We start from the raw sequence: 22,536 nt of genomic DNA, 5'->3' as shown, positions 1-22,536 counted from the left end.
GGTGAGTCTTTCTGGTATCCAAAATGGGTTGTCTTCATTCTGTGGAAAAACACAAACAGCTCCCCTGGATCTTATCAAAATAGGATCTGGTCCTTTCCATTTGTTACTTAAAACATCTTTCCATTTAACCATTTCTTTGGGCCTATCTGGCTCTGAACAATGACGTTCAGCCGCTGTATGGCCATGAGCATCAAGATTTAAAAAATTGAGTGTAAAGAGTGCCATAGACACAGACATTCTTGGTACTCGGGGTAGAGCCTCCTCGACTCCCCCTTTCTGTTTTATTAGATAGGATTTGAGGGTGCGGTGCGCCCGCTCAATAATACCCTGTCCTTGGGGGTTGTATGGAAGTCCAGTCAGGTGGGTTACGTCCATCTGACGGCAGAACTGTTGGAATTTTTGAGATGTATAAGCTGGTCCATTATCAGTCTTAAGTAGTTTAGGTTTCCCCCAAGCACTCCATGCCTCAAGGCAATGTTGAATCACATGTGAGGCCTTTTCTCCGGTTAAAGGAGAGGCAAACATGATGCCAGAGCATGTGTCAATGGACACATGGAGATATTGAAGTTTTCCAAAGGAAGAAACATGTGTAACATCCATTTGCCAGACCTGTAGAGGTCGAATACCACATGGGTTAATTCCCACATGAGGAACTGGCAAAAACTCACAGCAGCTTTGACATTGAGTAACAATATCACGGGCTTCTTTTCTCGTCAAGGAGAAATGACAGCGTAATGTTTCAGCCGTCACATGAAAATTGTTATGAAAATTTCTTGCAGCCTCTACCGGGGATGATAGGGCAGCAGCCACCACTTTAGTGGCTTTATCTGCTAAATCATTTCCCAGAGCCATGGGGCCAGGTAGGCCTGAATGGGCTCTAACATGAGTAATATAAACAGGAAATCTTCTAGATAGCAAAACTAATTGTATCTGCTGAAAAATATTGGCAACTTTACTGGAAGGCTTAATCACTCCAGCCACTTCTAAAAGATTTACTGCATTAACCACATAACAGGAATCTGACACACTTCTGCACTGTTCTCAACATTATCTTCCAAGCTCCTATACAACATCTGACAGAGCTCTTAACAACGAATGGATCTTCAAGCCCAAAGTTCCAAAGTCCTTCCACAGTCCTCCCCAAAACATGGTCAGGTTGTCACAGGAATACCCCACTCTGCTGGTACCAATTTGTCTTAGTCAGGGTTTCTATTCCTGCACAAACATCATGACCAAGAAGCAAGTTGGGGAGGAAAGGGTTTATTCGGCTTACACTTCCATGCTGCTGTTCATCACCAAAGGAAGTCAGGACTGGAACTCAAACAGGTCAGGGAGCAGGAGCTGATGCAGAGGCCATGGAGGGATGTTCTTTACTGGCTTGCCTCTCCTGGTTTGCTCAGCCTACTCCCTTATAGAACCCAAGACTACCAGCCCAGGGATGGTCCCACCCACAAGGGGCCTTTCCCCCTTGATCACTAATTGAGAAAACGCCTTACAGTTGGATCTCATGGAGGCATTTCCTCAACTGAAGCTCCTTTCTCTGTGATAACTCCAGCTGTGTCAAGTTGACACAAAAATAGCCAGTACAATTGACCCCTTGTCAACTTGACACACAAACACATCACTAGTAAGCCTCAACCCTTACATTCTTATTCATCCCCAAAATCTAAATAACTTTAAAAGTCCCACAGTCTTTACATATTCTTAAAATTTCAATCTCTTTAAAATATCCATCTCTTTAAAATCCAAAGTCTTTTTACAATTAAAAGTCTCTTAACTGTGGGCTCCACTAAAACAGTTTCTTCCTTCAAGAGGGAAAATGTCAGGGCACAGTCCCAAAGCAAAAATCAATCTCCAACCGTCCAATGTCTGGGATCTAACTCACGATCTCTGGGCTCCTCCAAGGGCTTGGGTCACTTCTCCAGCCATGCCCTTTGTAGCACACTCGTCGTCCTCTGGGCTGCAGATGCCTGTACTCCACTGCTGCTGCTGCTCTTGGTGGTCATCTCATGGTACTGGCATCTCCAAAACACTGCATGACCCCTTCAGTCCTGGGCCTTCGATTGCAACTGAGGCTGCACCTTCACCAATGGCCTTCCATGGCCTCTCACAGTGCCGAGACTCAGCTGCTCTGCGTGGCCACTTCATGCCTTCAAAACCAGTACCACCTGGGTGACCCTTACATATTACCAAGTCCCGCTGCAGCAGAAGTACAACCTTGGCTATCTCTGGAACACAGCCTCTTTGTGCTTTCAGAAAACACTTCCCAGAAGATGTCACCTTAATGATTCTGGTCTCTTCTTAATCACCGCTAATTTCTTAGCTCCAGCTAACCAGCATCAATAGTCCCAGTAATTCAAAGTTTTCACTTTAGTAGTTCTGGTATCTTGTTAACCACAGCTGATTCTTCAGCCCCAGCTAACCAGAACTACAAAATCTTCACAATCAAAGCAGCAATGGCCCTGAAAAGAGTCTTTAATTTTCCCTCTGAAATTTCATAAACCAGACCTCCATCTTCTGATAGACTGTCTTGAATTTTGTCCAGAATTCTCCACCCCACCTTAACCACTTGTTGACATATGAAAAGGAACAAAAAGGCTTTTAACACTAGAGAAAGTTCAAGACCAGACATACCTTGTAAAGCTGTAACGCGTCTCGCTGCAGTTCTGGTTCTGCTCCGTCCCCCAGCTGAAGAGTTCTGAATCCACACCGGATCCTTCTCAACAGTCTGTTTTGCGGGAACACTTCATTACCACAGTTCCCCAGCTGAAGAGTTCTGAATCCACGCCGGATCCTTCTCAACAGTCTGTTTTGTGGGAACACTTCATTAACCGCTCCTTCCCCATGATGTAGTAGCTCGCGGGTTTTCGGCGCCATTTATTGCCCGCGCTTTTGTTCCCCCTGGTAAGAACACGCTCAGGGCAACTGGAATCTTCTGTGGCACAAGATTTATTGCTTACCCCTTCAGGAGCCAGTGGAGAAGAGAGCCAGAGACGAGAGAGAGAGAGAGATAGAGAGATTGCTCGAATGGCAGAAACCCGTCCCTTTTATGGAGGACTGTCCTCCGCCTCGGACGTGTCGCTCCCTGATTGGCTGCAGCCCATTGGCCGGAGTTGTCGTCACGGGGAAGGCAGAGCACATAGGGTGGGAAGCTACCCCAGCACATGCGCAGCTTGCTTGTTTACTACTTAGAACACAGGTGCCAGTGCCATCAGCACCATCTTGTAATGGCAAATGCGAGGGCGGCTCCTTACAATGTCTAATTTTTTGGATGACTTTCTTGACTTTTCTATGGTGTAGTTTCCCTCCTTGTGTTGGAGTTTTACATTTATTATCCTTTGAAGAGCTGGATTTGTTGACAGATATTGTGTGAATTTGTTTTTATCATGGAATATCTTTGTCTCTCTCTCTATGGTAATTGAGAGTTTTGCTGGACATATTAGCCTGGGCTGGCTTTTGTGTTTTCTTACAGTCTGTATGATGTCTTCCCATGATCTTCTGGCTTTTATAGTCTCTGTTGAGAAGTCTGGTGTAATTTGGATAGTCTAGTGTAATTCTGATAGGTCTGACTTTATGTGCTACTTGACCTTTTTCCATTGCTGCTTTTAATATTCTTTTCTTGTTTTGTGTATTTGGTGTTTTGCTTATTATGGGAAAGAGCTATTTCTTTCCTGTCTAATCTATTGTTGTTCTGTCTGCTTCCTGTGTGTTTATGGGCATCTTTTTCTTAGGTCAGCAAAATTTTCTTTTATAATTTAGTTGAAAATATTTACTGACCTTTTAAGTTGTGAAATTTTGCTCTTTTTTTATACCTATTATCTTTGGGTTTGGTCTTCTCATTTTGTACTGGATTGCCTGGATGTTTTGAGTTAGGATCTTTTTGCATTTTTCATTTTCTTAGACTGTGGTGTCAATATTTTCTATGGTATCTTCTGTGCCTGAGATTTTCCCCTATATTTCTTGTATTCTGTTTTTGGTGCTTGCTTTTGCATCTATGTCTCCTGATCTCTTTCCTATGCTTTCTATCTCTCAAGTTTTTTCCCTTTGTGATTTATTTATTGTTTCTACTTCCATTTTTAGATCATGAGTAGTTTTGTTCAATTCCTTCACCTGTTTTGTTGTGTTTTCCTGTAATTCTTTAAGGAATTTTTGTGTTTCCTCATTAAAGCCTTCTCCCTTTTTAATCTGTTCTCCTCAAGGAGAGTTATTAATATCATATAATATCATATAATAACTCAAGGGAGTTATTAATATCCTTTTTAAAATCCTGTATTAGCATCATGAGAAATGATTTTAAGTCCAAACCTTGCTTTTCCAGTTGTTGGAGATATCCAGGACTTGCTGTGTTTGGATAACTGGGTTCTGATGTTGCCAAGTAGCCTCGGTTTCCCTTTGTAAGGTTCTTGCCCTTACCTTTTGCCATCTGGTTACCTGTGGTGTTAAATGGCCTTGCTGTATCTGGCTGGAGCTTGTACCTTCTGTACATATGTAAGCATGTGCCAGTACTCCTGGGAGAACAGCTCTCTCCTGGCTGAACTAGTGTACAGAGGGCTGTGGACAGCACAACCTCCAGGTGTAGGTGGTGCTGAAAGGATCGTGTCCCATCTGCCCCCCTGTTTCTGTGTCCGTGCACTCTTTGCTGGTCCTTCCCTAGAGAATTAATGAAGAGAAAGTGGCTATCTTATCTCCCAGCCTGGGAGTAAAAGCACTCCTGGGAGAACAGCTCTTTCCTGTCAGGGCCTGTGTACCGCTGACAATCTTTATAAAAGGAATGAAGAAAGGAACTCCTGTAGGGTTCAGGAATGTCTCAGGAAACCCTATGTTGGGTGCAATTAAGGAATTACACCTCAGTGATTAAATAGAACAGTATATCCTACTTATAATAAGTGGACACAAACATAAAGCTAACTCTGCAATTGGCAAATAAGTAGCTGTCACTGATTTTAGCCAGAGGACAGACACCATTTTAGATGGCAAAATGATCTTGTGTTTGCAATATCAGGAGGATGGTGCCTAATGTAGATATTTTGTTAGGTTATATATTCCTGATAAGACATTCTGGCCAACCATGAGCATCAAGCCAGCTTTTTCAAGTGGAAACTCCTAGATCTAGCAAGTCAGGCCAGTCGTTAGGTGTCAGCAGCTGCTTTGATGTTTAGAATGATTGTCCTGTCCCTTCAACAGCTACAGGTAGTTGTCTTCTTTATGTATGTCATGTAAGGTTGGGCATCTGTCCTCAAAAATCACTCTGCTTCAGCCCTTGTACCTCTGATGGTGCATGCTCATGTGGCATCCTTGGGCTTTTGTGACAGTTGTCCCCCAACCCTCTATGCTCCCTAAGCTGTAATCTACTCCTAGATCACAAAGAATTGTACAGTTCTACTGTATCAACCCTCACTTCTTCACTGTCTTCTTACTTTACAAAGGAATTGCTTTGTCTGAGGTTTTGAATTCCTTTCTTAACTTTGAATGTTTTCACTATTTCACATCTCATTTCTATCAAGTGTTTGGTGTTGAAAGGGAGAGGATTTAGGGTTACCTCAAGCTGCCATGTTGACCTAGGAATAATCAAATATTTTCTGTACCTTTCTCTTAGTTTGTGAACAATTTTCTTTTGTCTCTTAATTTTTTGACAAGACTAAAAATAAAAACCTGGGCATGGTAGTCCATGGATGTAGTTGAAGATAATTAGGAGACTTTGGTCAGAGAATTATTTGGACTCCCCCCCCCAATCAGGGTAGTTGTGGAGAGGGAGGTATTTCATCATGATTGTTTGGGTTTCTCAATAGTGTTTTGCCATCTTTTAGCAAACTACAGCAAGAACTTGTTTCATGTGACTCGAGTTGAACCAATTTAATCTCTTTAACTAGCGGCCAAAGTATGCTATGGGGAGGTAGACACCTTTTTCTCTTTATTGAATGGGACTCCAATTACCAAGACTCCCCCACCCTATCCCACTTCCTTAGCACTTCCTGAAACTGGTGAGCAGGCATAGCCTTTGAAATATGTGTCTCTACTATGCTCTCTTGGAAAAGAGACTATGGATTGAGGAATCATATAGCAAGTGTCATGCTCCTGTGGTCCTCATACAGCACTAAAGCAGGAGAGCTAAAGAGCAGGCAGTACTCATCAGGGCTTGGGATTGCAGCAGGAGACAGTTACATACAGAGCCATAAGAAACGATCTTGGTTATAAAACTCAGGCAGTCCTCATTCACACACTGTCAGCCCCACATTTAGTTTTGAAAACAGACACATATTTAAGTGCAAGTGTAATCATTTATTGAACAGGAAGAGGAAGAAATTCATGGAGAACTGTCATGGGTGTGTCAAAGAGAAATTTAAAGAAAGACTTTGATTCTTGATGAGTTATCCTAGGTAACATGCTGGAGAGACCAGGATTGCACTTCTCTGTGAGACATGATGGAAAGCAGATCACAGAACTTGTTATCGGTTGCTGTATGAATAGGAAGGAATTATGCTGGAGTCCTGGTAAGAAGTCTCCACTCAACACTGTGTAATCCAGGAAGAAAGAATACAGAAACTCCTTAAGTACTTCTTTGATTGAATAAATGACCATAATGGAATCTGAGGCTTGTTTCACAATTGTTGTCATAAGAAACTCTGAAGAATGTTAGGTAAATTGTGGAATAATGAAAAGCGCCTTGGATACATTTAAAGTCTTCACACTTTATATGAGTGATGTCTTAGACTAGTTGAGAAGGGAGGGCCAGAGGAGTCTGCTCTCCAGACTGGTTGAGAAGTGGTGTTCCGGTACATCCACTCTCAGGTAAGAAGCCAAGTTTGTATGGAGTTCAGATTAAGAATATATTATCTTGAGTGGGATGGAGGGGGACCACAGACACTGAAGAGCAGTTATACCACATCCTGCTACTCTGTCTGTTAATGATATTGAACCCTTCGTTGAGCCCTTTTCACATAAGCATACATCAACTATGTCAAATTCAAATCCTTGTTTTCTTACCTAAGTGATTGGGTCACTTTACTTCAAAGCTCAAAGTATGACTAGATCACAAATCCAGATAATTCAAAGCCAATTTTCAAGCTTTCCTCAAAGATTCCTTATCAAACATTTTTTATTGTAATTTGTGGGCATAATACTAATGCTTTGGGAAGGGTTTTATTCATGACCACCAAACCTCCTCCTTGCTCTCATTGGATATTGCCCAGCTGGAGGCTCAGGCCATTCTTCATTCTTGGGCCTGGAGGCAGCGATCTGTAGTGTGAGAACAAGAACATGTTCAGGTTCCAGGTCTACTTCATTTCCCCAAGAGAAAGGATAGGACTCTCCAGCATTCAAAAATGAGTGGTAGCCAACTAGGTTTGTTTCCTCTATGATAAAATATTCAGGATGAGAAAAATAAATGAATCCTGACTTATCGACATTAGATAGGTCAATGATATTTTCTCTAAGGATTCCATGCTCCTCGCTTAGTTGTGCAAACTCTTCCTTAATGTCTGAACTCATATCTGTTTCTCAGCCTATGAGAATAGCAATAGTGAGTATAGCAGCTGTATTGTGTGCATTGACCACAGCCTGAATGAGGGGACAGGGGCTTCCCCATAAGGATGGTAAATGTTTGGGAACATGATTAACAGGCGTTGGTATGATCTCTCCTGGATTTGGCATCCATAGAATATCCTTCTGCCACCATGAGACATTAAAGAGTGCTTCGATCACTATGGTCGAGGGATGATGGAGGTGAGAATCAATCTTCAGGAGGTGAGAAAGAGTCAGAACCAATCTGGGAAGACCATATTAAAGCTAGAGGTTCTTCCTTCTTTTCCCACTCCAAGATCAGTGTCTGTGTGATAATACTTTACCATAGAGCCCCATCAGTTGTGAGGTTTTTCCCATCCTTTTTGTTAATGAGATGAATCATAATATAATTATCATAGTCAGTCTTAAGTATAGTAAATGTATTGAATCCATCATCTGTGGAGGAAATGGGACACAGCTCAGTAATTCTTTGTTTTGCTGGAAATGAAGGATACCCTTTTCTTGTTCTACCCCAAACATAAAATCATGAAAATACATATCCTGGAAGAGATGATTGAAGTGTTTGATGCTTTCTGTCTGGAGCTTTCTGAACTTCAAGAAGGAACTTCTAAGAAAAGTGGCTTTGAGAGGTCCAGACTACTAATGAACAGTTAACTACAGGTGCACCACTCTCTCATCGTCTCCTAGGCTTACTTACCTCCCACAGCAACTTCAAGCAACATGTTTCTATCTTTCATAAGCTTGCTGTATCAACTATCTACTCCTACACCCTGAGTGATGTGCACCAGTACTAGCCTACGGGTAGTTTTAAGTAGATTCACTTACCTACTACTCATCCCATTTGTCTGCTACAGGGTGTTAGCTATTAGATGGTACCCATTTGACATGTAAGTGCAAGTTTCTGAGTTCAAACTCCAGCAAAACACACACATAAACACGCACACACACTCACCCACACATGCTCATACATACACACACATGTACACACTCACACACACACATGCACACACACACACTCACACACACATGCACACACACACACATGCACACACACACACAAAGTATTAAGGTTTACTAGTCATCTTGTAGATAGATATATAGAGATTTTATGTATGCATACCTCACAGAATATTCACCATCCTTTTCTGTTTTGTCAGCAACCAAAAATATTTTGGAGCACTCTTCATCTATACTGTAAAACAGAGTGAGCTTTTGTGTAAGGGAGTTTGATATGGCTGGCTTCTTCACCCACTACACTGTATTTATCTCCAGTTTTTTATTCCATTTAACTTTTGAATATTTTTGTAAAATTAACAAAAGGGTTTTATTTACATTATTTCCTTTATATCTTATGCTTTACCAATCACAAATTTGCCTATTATTTTAAAAAAGAAAATGAGAATCACTTCTCATCCCTATTACAACTGCTACTACATCCAAGTTTCACCAATGCTGTGCTTCAGCCAGTGGTGTAAATTATCAGCCAGATTTCCACCCTCTGCCTCAAATTATTGCTCTGTAATGTTGCCTAATGTTGATACCAGATCCACAGATAAGAATTAGTATTATTTTCTTTACTGCAGGAAAACACAAGTATTAAGGGGTGGATTTCATTGGCTAACAACTAGTAAGAAAAATTGAATTCATGATCACATAATCTTAACTTGTGATATACTGCCTCATTAATGAGGTTTCAGAAGTGTCTCTGATCTTTCATTATAGAACTCGTAGTGAATTAATTCCTGTCATCAACCCTTGTCTCTGACTTTTGAAAAAAAAATCATGTTATGAGATCTTGGTTCACTGTCACATGGAGCATTCTAGCTTTGAATACAGATTCAGTATGTGTGTGCACATGTGCATACTGAGAAGCCTCACTTCCCCCAATCCCAAGTGTTTGTAGGTATGAGAGCATACCAGGTTTTCATTTCTTCTTTCTCAGCTAGGAGCATCTCACTTACACAATATGGAATTTTAAAGCTAAGTAATTCTCCAACACATGGATATGCTCCACAAAAACTCTCATGCTGCCATGTTCTTCTATCTTTTCTCTTTTGTCAGAGGCCAGGATAATAGTATACCATTCCCCATTAATCTGTAATAGATAAGCAAATGGATAAGGGAGAAGGAACATGGATACCACATGCACATGTTTCCACTTGAACTCCAGCCTATGGATTAGGGCCTGAGCATAAACAGGGGTAGATCTCATGCCAGTTGTCACAATACTTAGCATATTGTCCCTGCCTCTCAGTGAAAACAGAGGTCCCCAAACATTGCTAGATCTGAATAGCTGGTCTTACTTCAAGGTCTGGAGCCATTCATTTATCTAATGGATTGGGGCACTATACCCATACACTCAAAGGACCTACTTGGATCAAAGAGTTCCCCAAAGCACATTCTGAGCCAGAAATTACAATTCACTGATCATACCTTTTCTACATTAAAGTTCCGTCCCATAGAACTAGCTTCTTCTGCATGCACACAGACTAGGGTAAGTCACAAACATAGCAGTTAGAAACAGCTTCATTTTGGTTGGGAATAGAATTGTCTTCCTGTCACAACGTCTTTCAGGTGATGGTGCCTACACTCCACTCCCCAGCTCCTTTGCTTGTCCTTATATACACTCTGGGTTCAGTGTCTTGGTTGTTTGTTTGTTTTGTTTTGTTTTTTTGTTTTTTGTTTTTTGTTTTATTTCCAGTATCGGTCTACCTCTATCAGGCTTTGTGGAATGTTTTCTCATTTATTGATTAGAGGCCAAGGATTGTTCCTGCCCTTTTCAAACTTGTCAATTTCATCACCTATGGACTGATTTTATAGTCTTACATTTCTCAAAACTTATTTCCAAGAAAAAACAGTGGGTGTTCAAGAGAGCTGCGATCTGGAACTAGATGCAACTTTGGATCTGGCTTGGAATCAGAAAACCAGGTTTAGATGGGGTGGGGACTGATCTGGAAGGTCAAGCATACATAGAATATTTGCTTTAATAGGAGTATGGAAGAACATGAGTTACTCAATTTTTGCAAAAGATTCATTTCCATGTGTATGATTATTGTTTTTGCATGTGTACCTGAGTACCATGCACAGGCCTGGTGCAGTGGAGGTCAGAAGATGGAGTCAGATTCTTTGAAAATTGTTCTTGCTGAGGACCCAGGTTCAATTACCAGCACTCATGTGGCATCCCAAGACTGACTCGATATTTAGTAACAGGAAACAACGTACTGTCTTTTGAAATTTGTGGCCTCCTATACACATGTGGTACATTTAAACTCATTCAGGCACATACGCATAAAAATAGTAAATCTTAATTTAAAAATTATCAAGAAAAGGCTTCCCAGGCTAAGATGATAGCTGCCCAAATGGCTTCAACCTTTGTACAGATAGCACTGACCTCATAATCCAAACTGTTATCAGTAGCCAGGTTGCATAAACTGTTTACCTTCGAGAACTTTGTACTTCAACTGACTGGACATAATCTCATCATTAATGAAAAATACAAGTATTGTAGAAAGTCGTATTTGCTGATGGAGGTCTAAGTAGAAATCATGTCAAAAATCATGCTTCCAAACACATACAGTTACAATGGGAACAGATTTTGTATCAGTAGACATTTCATTTACCCTTGAATTAGAAACATAAACTAGTGTTTGATGTTGGGAAATAAAGAATTCAAAAAGGAGGTAAATACTCTATATGCTTTATTTCAACTTTGCATCAGCTTTATGTGGTATGTCCTATTTTATTCTTCTTACCATAGTATTAGTTAAGACTCAGAAACAATACGTAGCTGTAAGGTCATATAGTCAATCAAAGTGAGAACTTAGAATTAAACCCAAGGCTCTCTAACTCAGGAGCCTTTGTTCTTATTGACCCCACTACACTGGTCAGGATGTTTTTACCATGAAGGAGGAATGGTTAAGTAGGAAAAAGGAATAAACAGTGCTGTAGAACTCCAGACATGTTGCACTGGCAGGTACTAGCAAAGAGATTGCACATGGGTTTGTTTAAAATATGGAGGAGTTTGTGTGGTCTGAGACTGAACGAGCCATGACAACTGACACTCAATTGGTCTAAAAGCATTTGGAGGATGCTCTTCTAGGGGATTATCATATTCTTCAATCCTTTTACTTCTCCTCCTCCTCCTTTGCCTCCTCCTCCTCTTTCTCTTCTTCCCACCCTCTTATATTTTTGGTTGAATATGGTGTCTGCACACATGTGTAAATGCTTGTGCCTTTGCTAGTATATTCAGAATTCAGAACAGTACACCAGTTGTCTCCCTCTATCTCTTTTTACTTCATCCCCTTGAGACAGGGTTTCCCTCTGAATCTGGGAGTTAGTGTGTTTCAGATAGGCTGGCTGGCCACTAAATTCCAACAATATTCCATTCTTCATCTTCTACCCAGTACTGGGGATAAAAGCAGCCATGGCCAGCTTTTCAATGTGAGCTCTGAGCTGGACTTGAGCTTACACTGAGGTTCTGAATGGTCTTATATCTGTGGCAATCCTCTTGCTCCAGCCTCCTGAATGCTGGGATTATGGATTGTAGCACCTCATCTGGCTATGGATTATTGCTTTTCTAGTAGTGAACTAGAAGTTGCTTCTACAAAAGAAAGCAACAATGAGTCCCTTCAACTCCTGACTTTAGCTCAGGCACCTTCCTGTCACTAAGCATGTTAACACTACTCAGGATGTGTAGACTATCTATGTGACTGAAAAGCTGATGCAGTCAATAATTAACAAAGTGTGTAGTAAGATGTTTAAGGAGTTTACATGTAACCAACTAACAGCCCATTTATAAGTAGCTAGCTTTTCTGAAACTATTAGGAAAATGATTTAATCACCATGACCTGTGTCTTACCCTCAACTAATTTTTTTAAGATTTATCTATTTATTTATTTATTTATTTATTTATTTATTTATTTATTTATTATATGTAAGTACACTGTAGCTGTCTTCAGACACTCCAGAAGAGGGAGTCAGATCTCATTATGGATGGTTGTGAGCCACCATGTGGTTGCTGGGATTTGAACTCTGGACCTTCGGAAGAGCAGTCGGGTGCTCTTACCCACTGAGCCATCTCACCAGCCCCATCAACTAATTTAACAAACAATTCATTCAGAAAGCCTTTGGGCCCACTCAAGCCACTTATATGATTCCAGTGTGGATTTGGGGCCCAGAGGAACATCAATAAAAACAGATTTATTTGATTCATGTCCCAGATTGGAAATATTCTGTAGTCTCTCTAGCAGCCAGAGTGATAATACATACTGCTGACTCTAGCTCAACATCAGTTTTGAAACACCTGCTGTGTCAGTGTCAGAGAGTGAACCCATGACACCCCCCCAGCCTTGAGCTGACTGAACAAGTCTCAGACACTGGAGTCATGTGCCTTCCTTGGCTACAATTATATCTTCCTACTAGAGAACTGAGAACTGCCCACTCTCTGAGCTGCTGAAGACCCTACTTTGCAACCCAATCTAACTAAAACAAGCAACAGAACCAAGCTGAAACAAAGGGATGGGTCCTTGGGTTTTCCCATATATTTTCAGTGCCCTACATTAAAGAATAAGCCTTGATCAGAGAACTTTGTCTTGGCTTATTATTTCTCTTGCTGTCCTTCCCATCCATCCTCTGTTTCCTTTCAGGAACCCAGAAACCCCTGGCTGCTGTTGGGTACAGTTGGCACCAGAACAGGTAAACTGAATACAGAAAGACTTGCTGAGGGCCACTGTCTTGGTTGGGCTCCACAGAAAACAGAAGATGGTATCCTGCATAGTAAGCAACATACAGAATTAATGTTAGCGGTATAAATTTGATTTTTTTGAAGGCTGATGTTTGCAAGGGTGAAAAAAGAATATATAGGCTAGACTGAGTAAGAGTGGGCTCAACACTGATATCAGTTAGGGATTGAGAGTGGAAAATGGGACTGGAAAATTCTAAAAAAGCATTTTCCACAGTTAAGAACTGCATCAGGGATGAGGAGTTGGTCTTAAAAATAATAAAATAAAATAGAATAAAATAAAATAAAATAAAATAAAGTGATTAAAATATACACACAAAAATATGTATATGCTAGATATACAAATGAGGAGAGAGAGAGAGAGAGAGAGAGAGAGAGAGAGAGAGAGAGAGAGAGAGAGAGAGAGAGAGAGAGAGAGAGAAGGGAAATGGATTTTAGAGCTCCCCCAGGGATAGAAGGACATCAGAAGATGTCCTGTTTTCTGGTCCCTACAGGAGATATCCTTAGTTCTGGTTACATCAAGTCTTCTACCCTGTCTGTATTGTCTCTGTTTGGTGCACCAGTCTATTCATGTGTCAACTCATCTTTGTCTGGTTTTGTTTTGTTGTCTAAATGACTGTTGTTCTTTGTTTCATGTTGAAAAGAAAAAAATGGTTAAAACTTTATCTTCTGGCTATCCATCTCTTGAATCAGTCTCAGTTTGCACAGTGGTTGCTGATTTAAGTTGCCCTGTACCCTTAGCCATGAGTCATGTGGCACAAACCAGCCCAGGAAATCAGGCCTCTAAAGGTACTTCTAAATTGGGATAATATTTTATGTAATTCTTATCCAAGAATCTAGACATATAAGAGATAAGATTTAAAACAATGTCTCTTCAAAGAAGTATTAAAAGTTGAACTGTCATGCATTCATATATAAGAATTGTTAGCCAAACTTCATAGCATGAAAGTAATCCTTTTGGTAATGATTTTGAAGGGAATGGATTCTTTAAAATTGGGTTTTCCTTTCCAAAAATTTTGGTTATGCTCTAATATTGAAAAGAAACTTAAAATTATAGTTAAAATTGCCAGTGATCCATTGGCTGCACTTTGCACTTTGATTGCAAGGTCATGATTCTTAACTCACCCATATTTTGTAATTAGGATGATTGCAAGAGCAATGAAACTTAAAAACAGCTGTGGCCAGTATGGATTTGCTGCCCCTTTTACACAAGATTTATTGAATACAGTGGTAGAAGCAAAATTTAAACCCCCAAGTTTGGAAAAGAGATCTCTGTGAGAATTTATTTGGTATCAAACAGGCTCCTGATTAACATTTTCAGTATTTTGTGGATACATTACTAAAAACAGCTAGCAGAATTTCTGGAGATTCTGAAGCAGGGGTTCTTTTTTTTTCCCTCACAATTGTTTTATGAGAATGCTAGTGAAACTCTTTGTGGATATTCGGCCATATGAAACTAAGAGAGACTTATCTGGAAACAATGATCCTTGTGCAGAAATTGGACCTTCATACAATCAGTGTTTGCTTATTGTTGCTGCCTCGCAACAATATTACAGTACTTATAAGCAATGTTTTCATAACACTAAGGATATAAAGAATTTTTTATGTATAAACCATCTTAGGAAAGACTGTCCAGATATTAGAGTCATAGACAGACAGTAGAATTGCTCCCCTGGAATCTTTTTCCTGCAGGAGGGGTAGTGATTGGGCCAGACCTCAGGAAAAAGGCTCAGATGAAGTAATATTTACACTTGAGTTAATGAAAAGCTCAGAGCAGCCTTAGCAAGGCTTGTGTGGCATTTCTTTTGCTTTGCACACCCTGCCCAGGGGAGTTGTTGTGACCTCATCTCTCCTTGCCTTTAGGGAATAATTTTAAAAGCAAAACACCATATTGCAAGCCTATCCAAGTGTTGTTTAAAATATAGTTTAAACTTAAAATTTATGAGAGGTCAATGAGGTTGTGGAACTTCTAAGTGCATTACAACCTGAATTGCCTACTCCATATAGAATTATTATGGATTTGGAAGGTTGTGTTTTCCTTTGCATCCTGATAATTGTAAAGGGTTTGCTTCTACTGAGCTTGTGATCATTGGAAAGTTTTGCCTCTAGGTATGTCTAATAGCCTTGCATTATATAAAATAAAAAAAATATTTTTTTTTGTCTCTGCTTCAATACAAGAAGAAAGGATTTTAAATCTTTGAGTTCATATTGTTTATTATGTGGAGAGTATTTTATTAACTATTCTCTCTAAGGGAAATTTACTATAAACCTTTACTCTACACAACGAGCTTGAAAAATTTCAGAGTAGTTGTTGCTGAAAAAAAAAAAGATTCAAAAGGCAATATCTTTTTCAATATTTGTGGCCTCAGTTATATCCTAGAAAAACTGTGGTAGAGAAAAATTTAAGAAATAAAACATGATTTGCTTCAAATTATTTTCAAAAGCTACCAGGAGATGTTAATTGGCCAAGTCCTCACCTTAAGCTCACCACAGGAGGACTTAAGCCTTTGTTGGATGTTATCAAGGGAGATGCAAATTAACTGGTGAGAAACAAACAGGTTTTCAGAAAATAGAGGAAGCTTCTGTAATCAATTGTTATCAATTGTAATCAATGGTAGTCTAATGTTAACTGCTTATTTTAGTTATTGTTACTGAATGAGCTCACAGCAGTTCTTTGGTAAAGGAAGTATTAATGTGAAATAATCTTTCATCATCTCCAAGTAAAGTTTTATCATCCTGTTATGAAGCTGTCATTGTGTTAATAAAAAATTGTAGGATAGAATCATAAAGAGAGCTTAGAAAAAAAATGTATTAAAACCCTGACAAGACGTTATTCCATGTTTCAAACAGCAATGAAATTGTTTTTTGCAGAATATTGATATTTGGCCAATTGCATAGTAAACTTTTGGGTAAATTGATAATCATTATCCAAAGACAAGTTAAAATTTGCTTCTATGCATGCTTTTGTATTTCCTGTTAAATGATGTATGCATCCTGTTAAGAATACATCTACTGTATTAATAAACAGCCCTTCTATGAGAAAGAAGTATATGTGATTGGATCACATGTTTATTCTTTTGAGTTTCCTTCTGCTTTAGCACAGATAACTGAATTGTATGCTGTAGCCAGTGTTTTGAAATGTTGAAGAAAGTGTCAAGCTTTAATTTGTATGCTGATAATATATATATATATATTGGCTTACAGTTGCTTGAAATTGTTTTTGGTTTGTTTTAGATACTGCTAAATCTCAAAATTTCAAACTGTTTATGCACATACAACTCAAGTTAAGAGAATATACTCTTCCTTTAAAGGACTGTCCTTGGACCTTTAAGAACTCATCCTGAACTGCCCAGACAGGACCCCTTAAGGCCATGGCACAGCAGATCTTTATCCCATGAAGATTATAGGCCTAACCATGTACAATTGGCCATATAATCTCATTTTTTACATCATCAAAATAATAATGGCTTGAGATAATAGTTTGCTATTTTTAGAGAACATTCATGTCAAATTGTTCTTAGCGACCTCAATTTCTATCTGTTCCCCCGAATGGTGTTAAAAATCTCGAGGACTTATACTTAATCAATTATTGCAAACTGATACTCATATTTCTGATCTCAGAAAGATAAAATATGTACATGTGACTATTGACACCTTTTCAGGCTTTCTGTTTACAATTGCTGTAACAGGAGAAGCAACTAAAAATGTAATTAGTCTTTGCCTATATTAATTTTTTTATGCTTCCTGTTCCAAATCAGATTGAAACAGAAAATGGAACTGGCTATTACAGTCAAGCATTTGAGATGTATTGTTGACAATTTAATGTTACCCTTGTTACTGGGATTTTATATAATTATCAAGGAAAAGGCATTATTGAACTTTAAAACAATATGTTCTTAAAACAAAATAAAAAACAAAAAAAGGGGGGAATTATATCCCCATGCACATTATTTAAATCATGCATTTTATTTTTAAAATTTTAAAATTCGGTGACCCGTCCATCAGGTCCAGTTATTCTAGGGGCTCAAGGGGACCTCCTCCTAAGAACCAAATAGGGGGTAGAGAGGGATGAGGGCCTTGTGCGAATAACGACACAGAAACCTTCTGGAATGCATCAAAGCCCCAAATGTATTGACAAAGGCCCAAGGCTTAAATGCACAAGCAAAAGGGAAAGTACAGATACTTATCAGTGGGAGGGGTAGGGCAGTACAAGCAAAAGGAGAAATACTTATGGGAGGGGGGCAACAGAAATTCTTTCTTTTGGCAGCTACACGGGAAAGCAAGAACTTGGTGGTATCAGGGTGTAGTCAGGACATCGGTGATGACTTAGGGCTGGAACATTCTCGGAATCGGTGTGTATGTAGCCCACTTTTGACCCCCTTTTCTTCTCGGGGGGAGAGGCCCAATTCAGAGATCAAGAGTTGTCTTAATAGCTCCCAACAATGTGGATGCCAAGGAACTCTTTGCTTAGTGTCTATAGTATCCTACAGCTAGGCATACTCATACCTAGGTGAGATAGAAAGATCTACTTATTGGTATATGGCATGATCCTGATCAGGTATTTAATATGGGAAGAGGGCATGTTTGTGTTTTTCTGCAGATGCTTCAGGATCATGCTTGCTGCCAGCCAGAGTGAGTGGAGTGACATTCTGACACCAAGGTTAAAGCTGACCTTTGAGCATGCTGAGTGCCCTGAAAATGGTGACAGGAAAGCTGTATTAGGTATATGTTCTTGACCAACCTTTGCTTGAGAATGTTCCAGATTACAACGGCTTCCTTCCTTCAAGCTTTTAAACCTTGTGGGACAGAGAACATAGAGATGGTAGAAACTGACTTAGAAAAATTAATCAAAATGTGGAGTTATAATGACTTTTTTCTTTCCTTTAATGTGAACAGTTATTCTGACTCAATGATGGACTGACTGGTCTAGAAATAAATCCAATGTAGGATATTCCAAATACAAAGATAGCTTAAAAAAAAAAAACTTTATCATCCAGCTTACCACTATTTACCTGAGAAATAACTTTTTTTTTTCTGATGATTCTCAAAGCCACCTCCCCCCCCCCCACTAGGAGGCCAAACCCTGGAACTGATCTTTGCAAATTTGCACCTGAATTGAGTGCCTAGGACATCCCCACAGACAACTTTAGTCCTGTTCCTTTTAATTTTTCAGTTTGTATTTTAAGCAGGTTGGTTACTTCCATACATTCTCACCTTCAGCAAAGCTCAGATAGTGCAGTTATTCATCACTATGAAGAGATGCATTGAGCACATATTGTGGCTTTGGTCTGAATGGGGAAAAGGTGTGTTATGAGGTCCATTAGCCAAAGACAGACCACTGATGATTCTATGACTCATATCAACCTAAGACAGAGACATGTGCCAAAAGGACATGTTTATTCATTATAAACACTAAAGGACCATGCTTGTGTAAATAAACACAAACAAGCTTCATGTGTTCTCCAGGAAGGATCAGAAGGAGACAAGACATTCAGACTAAAGGCAGGCACAGCCACCAGCCACCATAATTCAGAGACATGGCCATGGAACATAAGTAAATTTTATGCCCCTGTCCAGCTAATTTTTAATAAATAAAAATGGAGGAATTGTGATCTCCTGCCCCCATTCTTAAGCTGGCTGAACAAGTCTGTGATACTGGAGCCAGGCATCTGTCTCTGCTGCATTTACATCTTCCAGCCAGAGAACTGAGAACTGCCTTACCACTGAGCTGCTGAAGAGCCTACTTTGCAATCCAATCTAGCTGAAACATACAAGGGAACTCAACTAAACAAAGGGACAGGTCCTTGGGTTTTCCCATATATATTTAGTGACATACATTAAAGATTAAGCCTTCATCAGAGAACTTTGTCTTGGTTCATTATTTTTCTTGTCATCCTTCCCATCCACACACAGCTTTCCTTTCAGGAACCCAGCAACCCGTGGCCACTTGTAGCTACTTCACAGGATGCTTGGAGTTACTGGAATCCACCTGCTTAGCTCCACAAACCTAGCATGGTACCCTGGATATCAGAGATAGAGACAGAATTAGGGGGTGAAGAGATTATTGGCCAGTAACTCATGAAGGATGAAGGGAGCTAGGAGGCAGCAGAATCAAGAAAGGGAAGTTATCCTGTGTTAGGGAGAAATGCTATGCCACAGTTTTGTTCATTCATGGGGTGTTGCACCCCAAAGAGAACAGCATCTCATCTCAAAGATGAGAGAGTCCTCTAAAGCAGGTAACAGCTGCAACTGCTAGCTGTTCACACTCCTCACAATCAAGCAGTCTTTTCTTTAAGGTTGGTGGTTGACTCCAAGTTATACTGACTCTTGATTCTGGCATTCCAATCTGCTATTGAACACAGATAGTCTTTTCCTAAGAGGTCTTGAGTCCTCTCCCCAATAGGTATCTGTCATAGGAATATTGCTATAAAAACCTGTAATCTGAGGCCAAAAACAATGTGAACACACTACAAATGCTCAGAAAGGTCAGCACCTTGGCAGGCACAGAATTAGCATTCAGTCAATGAATGTTGAACAAGGGAAAGCCAGATGGCACTTGAGAGGGAGAGGCTGGAGAGATGACTCCTGGTTAAGAGGACTTGCCAGTTCTTTCAGCTGACCTGGATTAAATTTCCACCACTGAAATGGTACCTCACAGAAATCCATAACTGTACTTCCAGAGGTTCTGACACCCTAAGTGTGTACTACATGCACGTGATACACAGACATATGTGCAAGCAAAACACTCACACACATAAAATAATCTATTAAAATAGGAAAAAGAAAACAGACCAACAGGACATGGGCAGAGGTCTGTCTAGGGCATGGAGAGTGTAAACACATGCAAAGGCCATGACAAATAGAAGCACAAGTAGTTCAGACAGGAAAAGGAATTCTTAAAGGGGCACAGTGAGCACAGGAGTTATGAAGTGATTTTAGGCTAGAAAGCGGGTTGTGTCAGTTTGCCGGGGCTGCTCTTATGAAGTCATGCAGTACAGGCGACTTCAACAGCAAGAATTGAACTTTTTCATCTCTGACAGCGAGATAGAACTCTGGGAGCAAGGTGTTCAATGTGGCTTGCTTCTTCTGAGATGTTCCTCATTGCTTGAATTGAAGGCAGCTGCTTTCTGGGGTCTTTAGGAAACTTCCTGTCTGATCCAGCCCGTATCCTAGTCTTTCTTTTTAAGGACACTGGTCATATTATCGTAGGAAGCACCCTAATGACATCTTACCATAATTACCCAGAATCACACCCTTGGGGACTGAGGGTAAATCTTCCAATGTATATTTTTTGGTGGGCACAGTCTACCCCATATCAGCTCATGTGGGCCCATGAGGAGCTTGGTTGGTGTCAGTTGACTTGTAAATGGGAAAGAACTGAAGCATTTTATAACTACAGTAGGAAAATGGGCAGAGGTGTGCTTTCAAAGTTCATCTAGCTGCATTTAGAGAACAAATGACAAAGGGAAGGTAGGGGAAGAGAGAAAGAGGGTGCTATCAGCAGTTCTTAACGTGTGGGTCATGACTCCACAAGGGTTTATTAATTCGTGTTGCTTGACCCCTCAGGGGTCATGTGGACTAAATTCTGCATATCAGATATTTATGCTGAATTTCATAACAGCAGCAAAATGACTGTTATGAAGTAGCAAGGAACTAATTATTTGGTTGGAGGTCACCAGAACATAAAGAAGCTGTATTAAAGCATCATAGCTTTGGGAAAGATGAGAACCTCTAGGCTAGGAGATCATGATGGAAGTAACTGGAACATGCTGGCAAGAGATCATGTAAAGCAAGGCGTGGTGGCACACGCCTTTAATCCCAGCACTCAGGAGGCATAGGCAGGCAGATTTCTGAGTTTGAGGCCAGCCTGGTCTACAAAGTGATTTCCAGGACAAACAGGGCTATACAGAGAAACCCTGTCTCAAAAAACAAAAAACAAACAAACAAACAAAAAACAGGAACAACAACAAAAAAACAGAGATCATGTAAACTTACTATCAAGATATCTGGAATGAGAAAGATATTTATAGAGAAACTACATGGTGTTTTGAAAATGCAAACTTACAAGAACAAATTAGTATTTTCTGTACCTTTATATAGATAAATGTTAGAGATATTGTAATTAATATCATGACCAATAGAAACCTGAGGAGGAAAGGGTTTATTTTAGCTTACAGTCAATTATGAGGGGAGCTGGGGGTGCGTGGCAGGGAGGGGAGTAAATATTTGGGAGAACTCAGGGGCAGGAACTAAAGCAGATGCCTCAGGGGAATGTTGTTTCCTGACTGTGGATTGTGAGCCTCCCTTCTTACATAACTTACATATCCCCTCTGTCCAAGGTAGTATTTTTATAGGGAGTTGGGCCCTCCTGAATCAGTTTTATAGAGGTATTTTCTCACTTGAATGTGCCTCTTTCCATATAACTCTAGCCTGTGTCAAGTTGAAACAAGAACAAAAATAAAAACAATGACATAGGAAAGTTACTAATGTAATTAAAAAAAAAAAAAAGACAAGACAAAACAAAAAAACTTAACCAAACAAAACCCACCTCTACATGAGAAACAATAAAAATAATGCCTCTGGCCAATGTTTGAAACCTGATGTCTGTATCCCTACGTACAAGTGGGTATGAAGGCATCTGATGTACTGTTGACTGATATATACAGATGCTGGATGCATGAGAGTTGCCACAATGATACACACATAAAGATGCTGTTATAAACCTTTGAGATGTAGGCAACTCTGGCTTCTGTCTTTCTTTTCTTCTTCTTCCTTCATTACTCATAGTTTTTTTGTGTGTCATGTTGCAAATAGCTTTATATATTAAGCTCAGGACTTCCCTCTTGACATGCATTGAATGGAACCATATATAACTTCCATTTTATAGGTCTAAAATGACTGTGCTGGCAGTTCATACATTTCACCTCAATGGTGGTGATCCTTCTGTGGATGTAAATTCATTTTCATCTGAAGCATGATAAATGGTTTTAAATTTCAGAATGTAAAAATACTTTAGCCATGGATGTGAAAACTTTAAAACTGAATGACTGAATGTCCAAAGAAGTGCTTAGGTCTGGAGAGGCGCCTCAGTCATTAATACTATCTCCAGACAATGCTTCCAGAGGACCAGATGAACAGAAGTTTCCAGCAGCCATTTCAAGCAGATCACAACCTCCTGACAGCCAAGTGCCCCTGTCAGGCCTCCACATGCACCTGCACACACACACACACACACACACACACACACACACACACACACACACACACAAGCAGAT

General features: G+C 39.9%; 1 protein-coding gene across 6 annotated transcripts in view; it reads right to left on the bottom strand.

Annotated features, from left to right (window-relative positions):
• Window positions 1-6,520: 6,520 nt before the first annotated feature.
• The window catches only part of LOC110292442 (major urinary protein 20-like), a 30,723-nt gene continuing 14,707 nt past the window's right edge, over window positions 6,521-22,536 (bottom strand). Inside the window, exons 1-5 of one of the 6 annotated variants that reach the window (XR_003836455.2) lie at window positions 9,955-10,267; window positions 9,439-9,616; window positions 8,642-8,713; window positions 7,845-7,956; window positions 6,521-7,236 (exon numbers count right to left, since the gene is read on the bottom strand). Coding sequence is in view for 1 of the 6 variants with exons in the window: in XM_085839258.1 (XP_085695384.1) it covers window positions 7,173-7,236; window positions 8,642-8,713; window positions 9,483-9,616; window positions 9,955-9,981 (297 nt within the window). In the remaining 5 variants the exon portion in view is untranslated. Of the gene's footprint in view, window positions 7,237-7,844; window positions 7,957-8,641; window positions 8,714-9,438; window positions 9,617-9,954; window positions 10,268-18,002; window positions 18,058-22,536 lie in introns of those variants that run through there. The other 5 variants (XR_015047371.1, XR_015047372.1, XR_015047374.1 and 2 more) reach the window with 5 other exon arrangements.

This window comes from Mus caroli, unplaced genomic scaffold (genome assembly GCF_978045245.1).
Source record: "Mus caroli unplaced genomic scaffold, Mus_caroli_1 scaffold_6, whole genome shotgun sequence".
Taxonomy (NCBI): Eukaryota; Metazoa; Chordata; class Mammalia; order Rodentia; family Muridae; genus Mus; species Mus caroli.
Note: the sequence above shows the minus strand (reverse complement) of the source record. Positions and strands in the feature narration are given on the sequence as shown.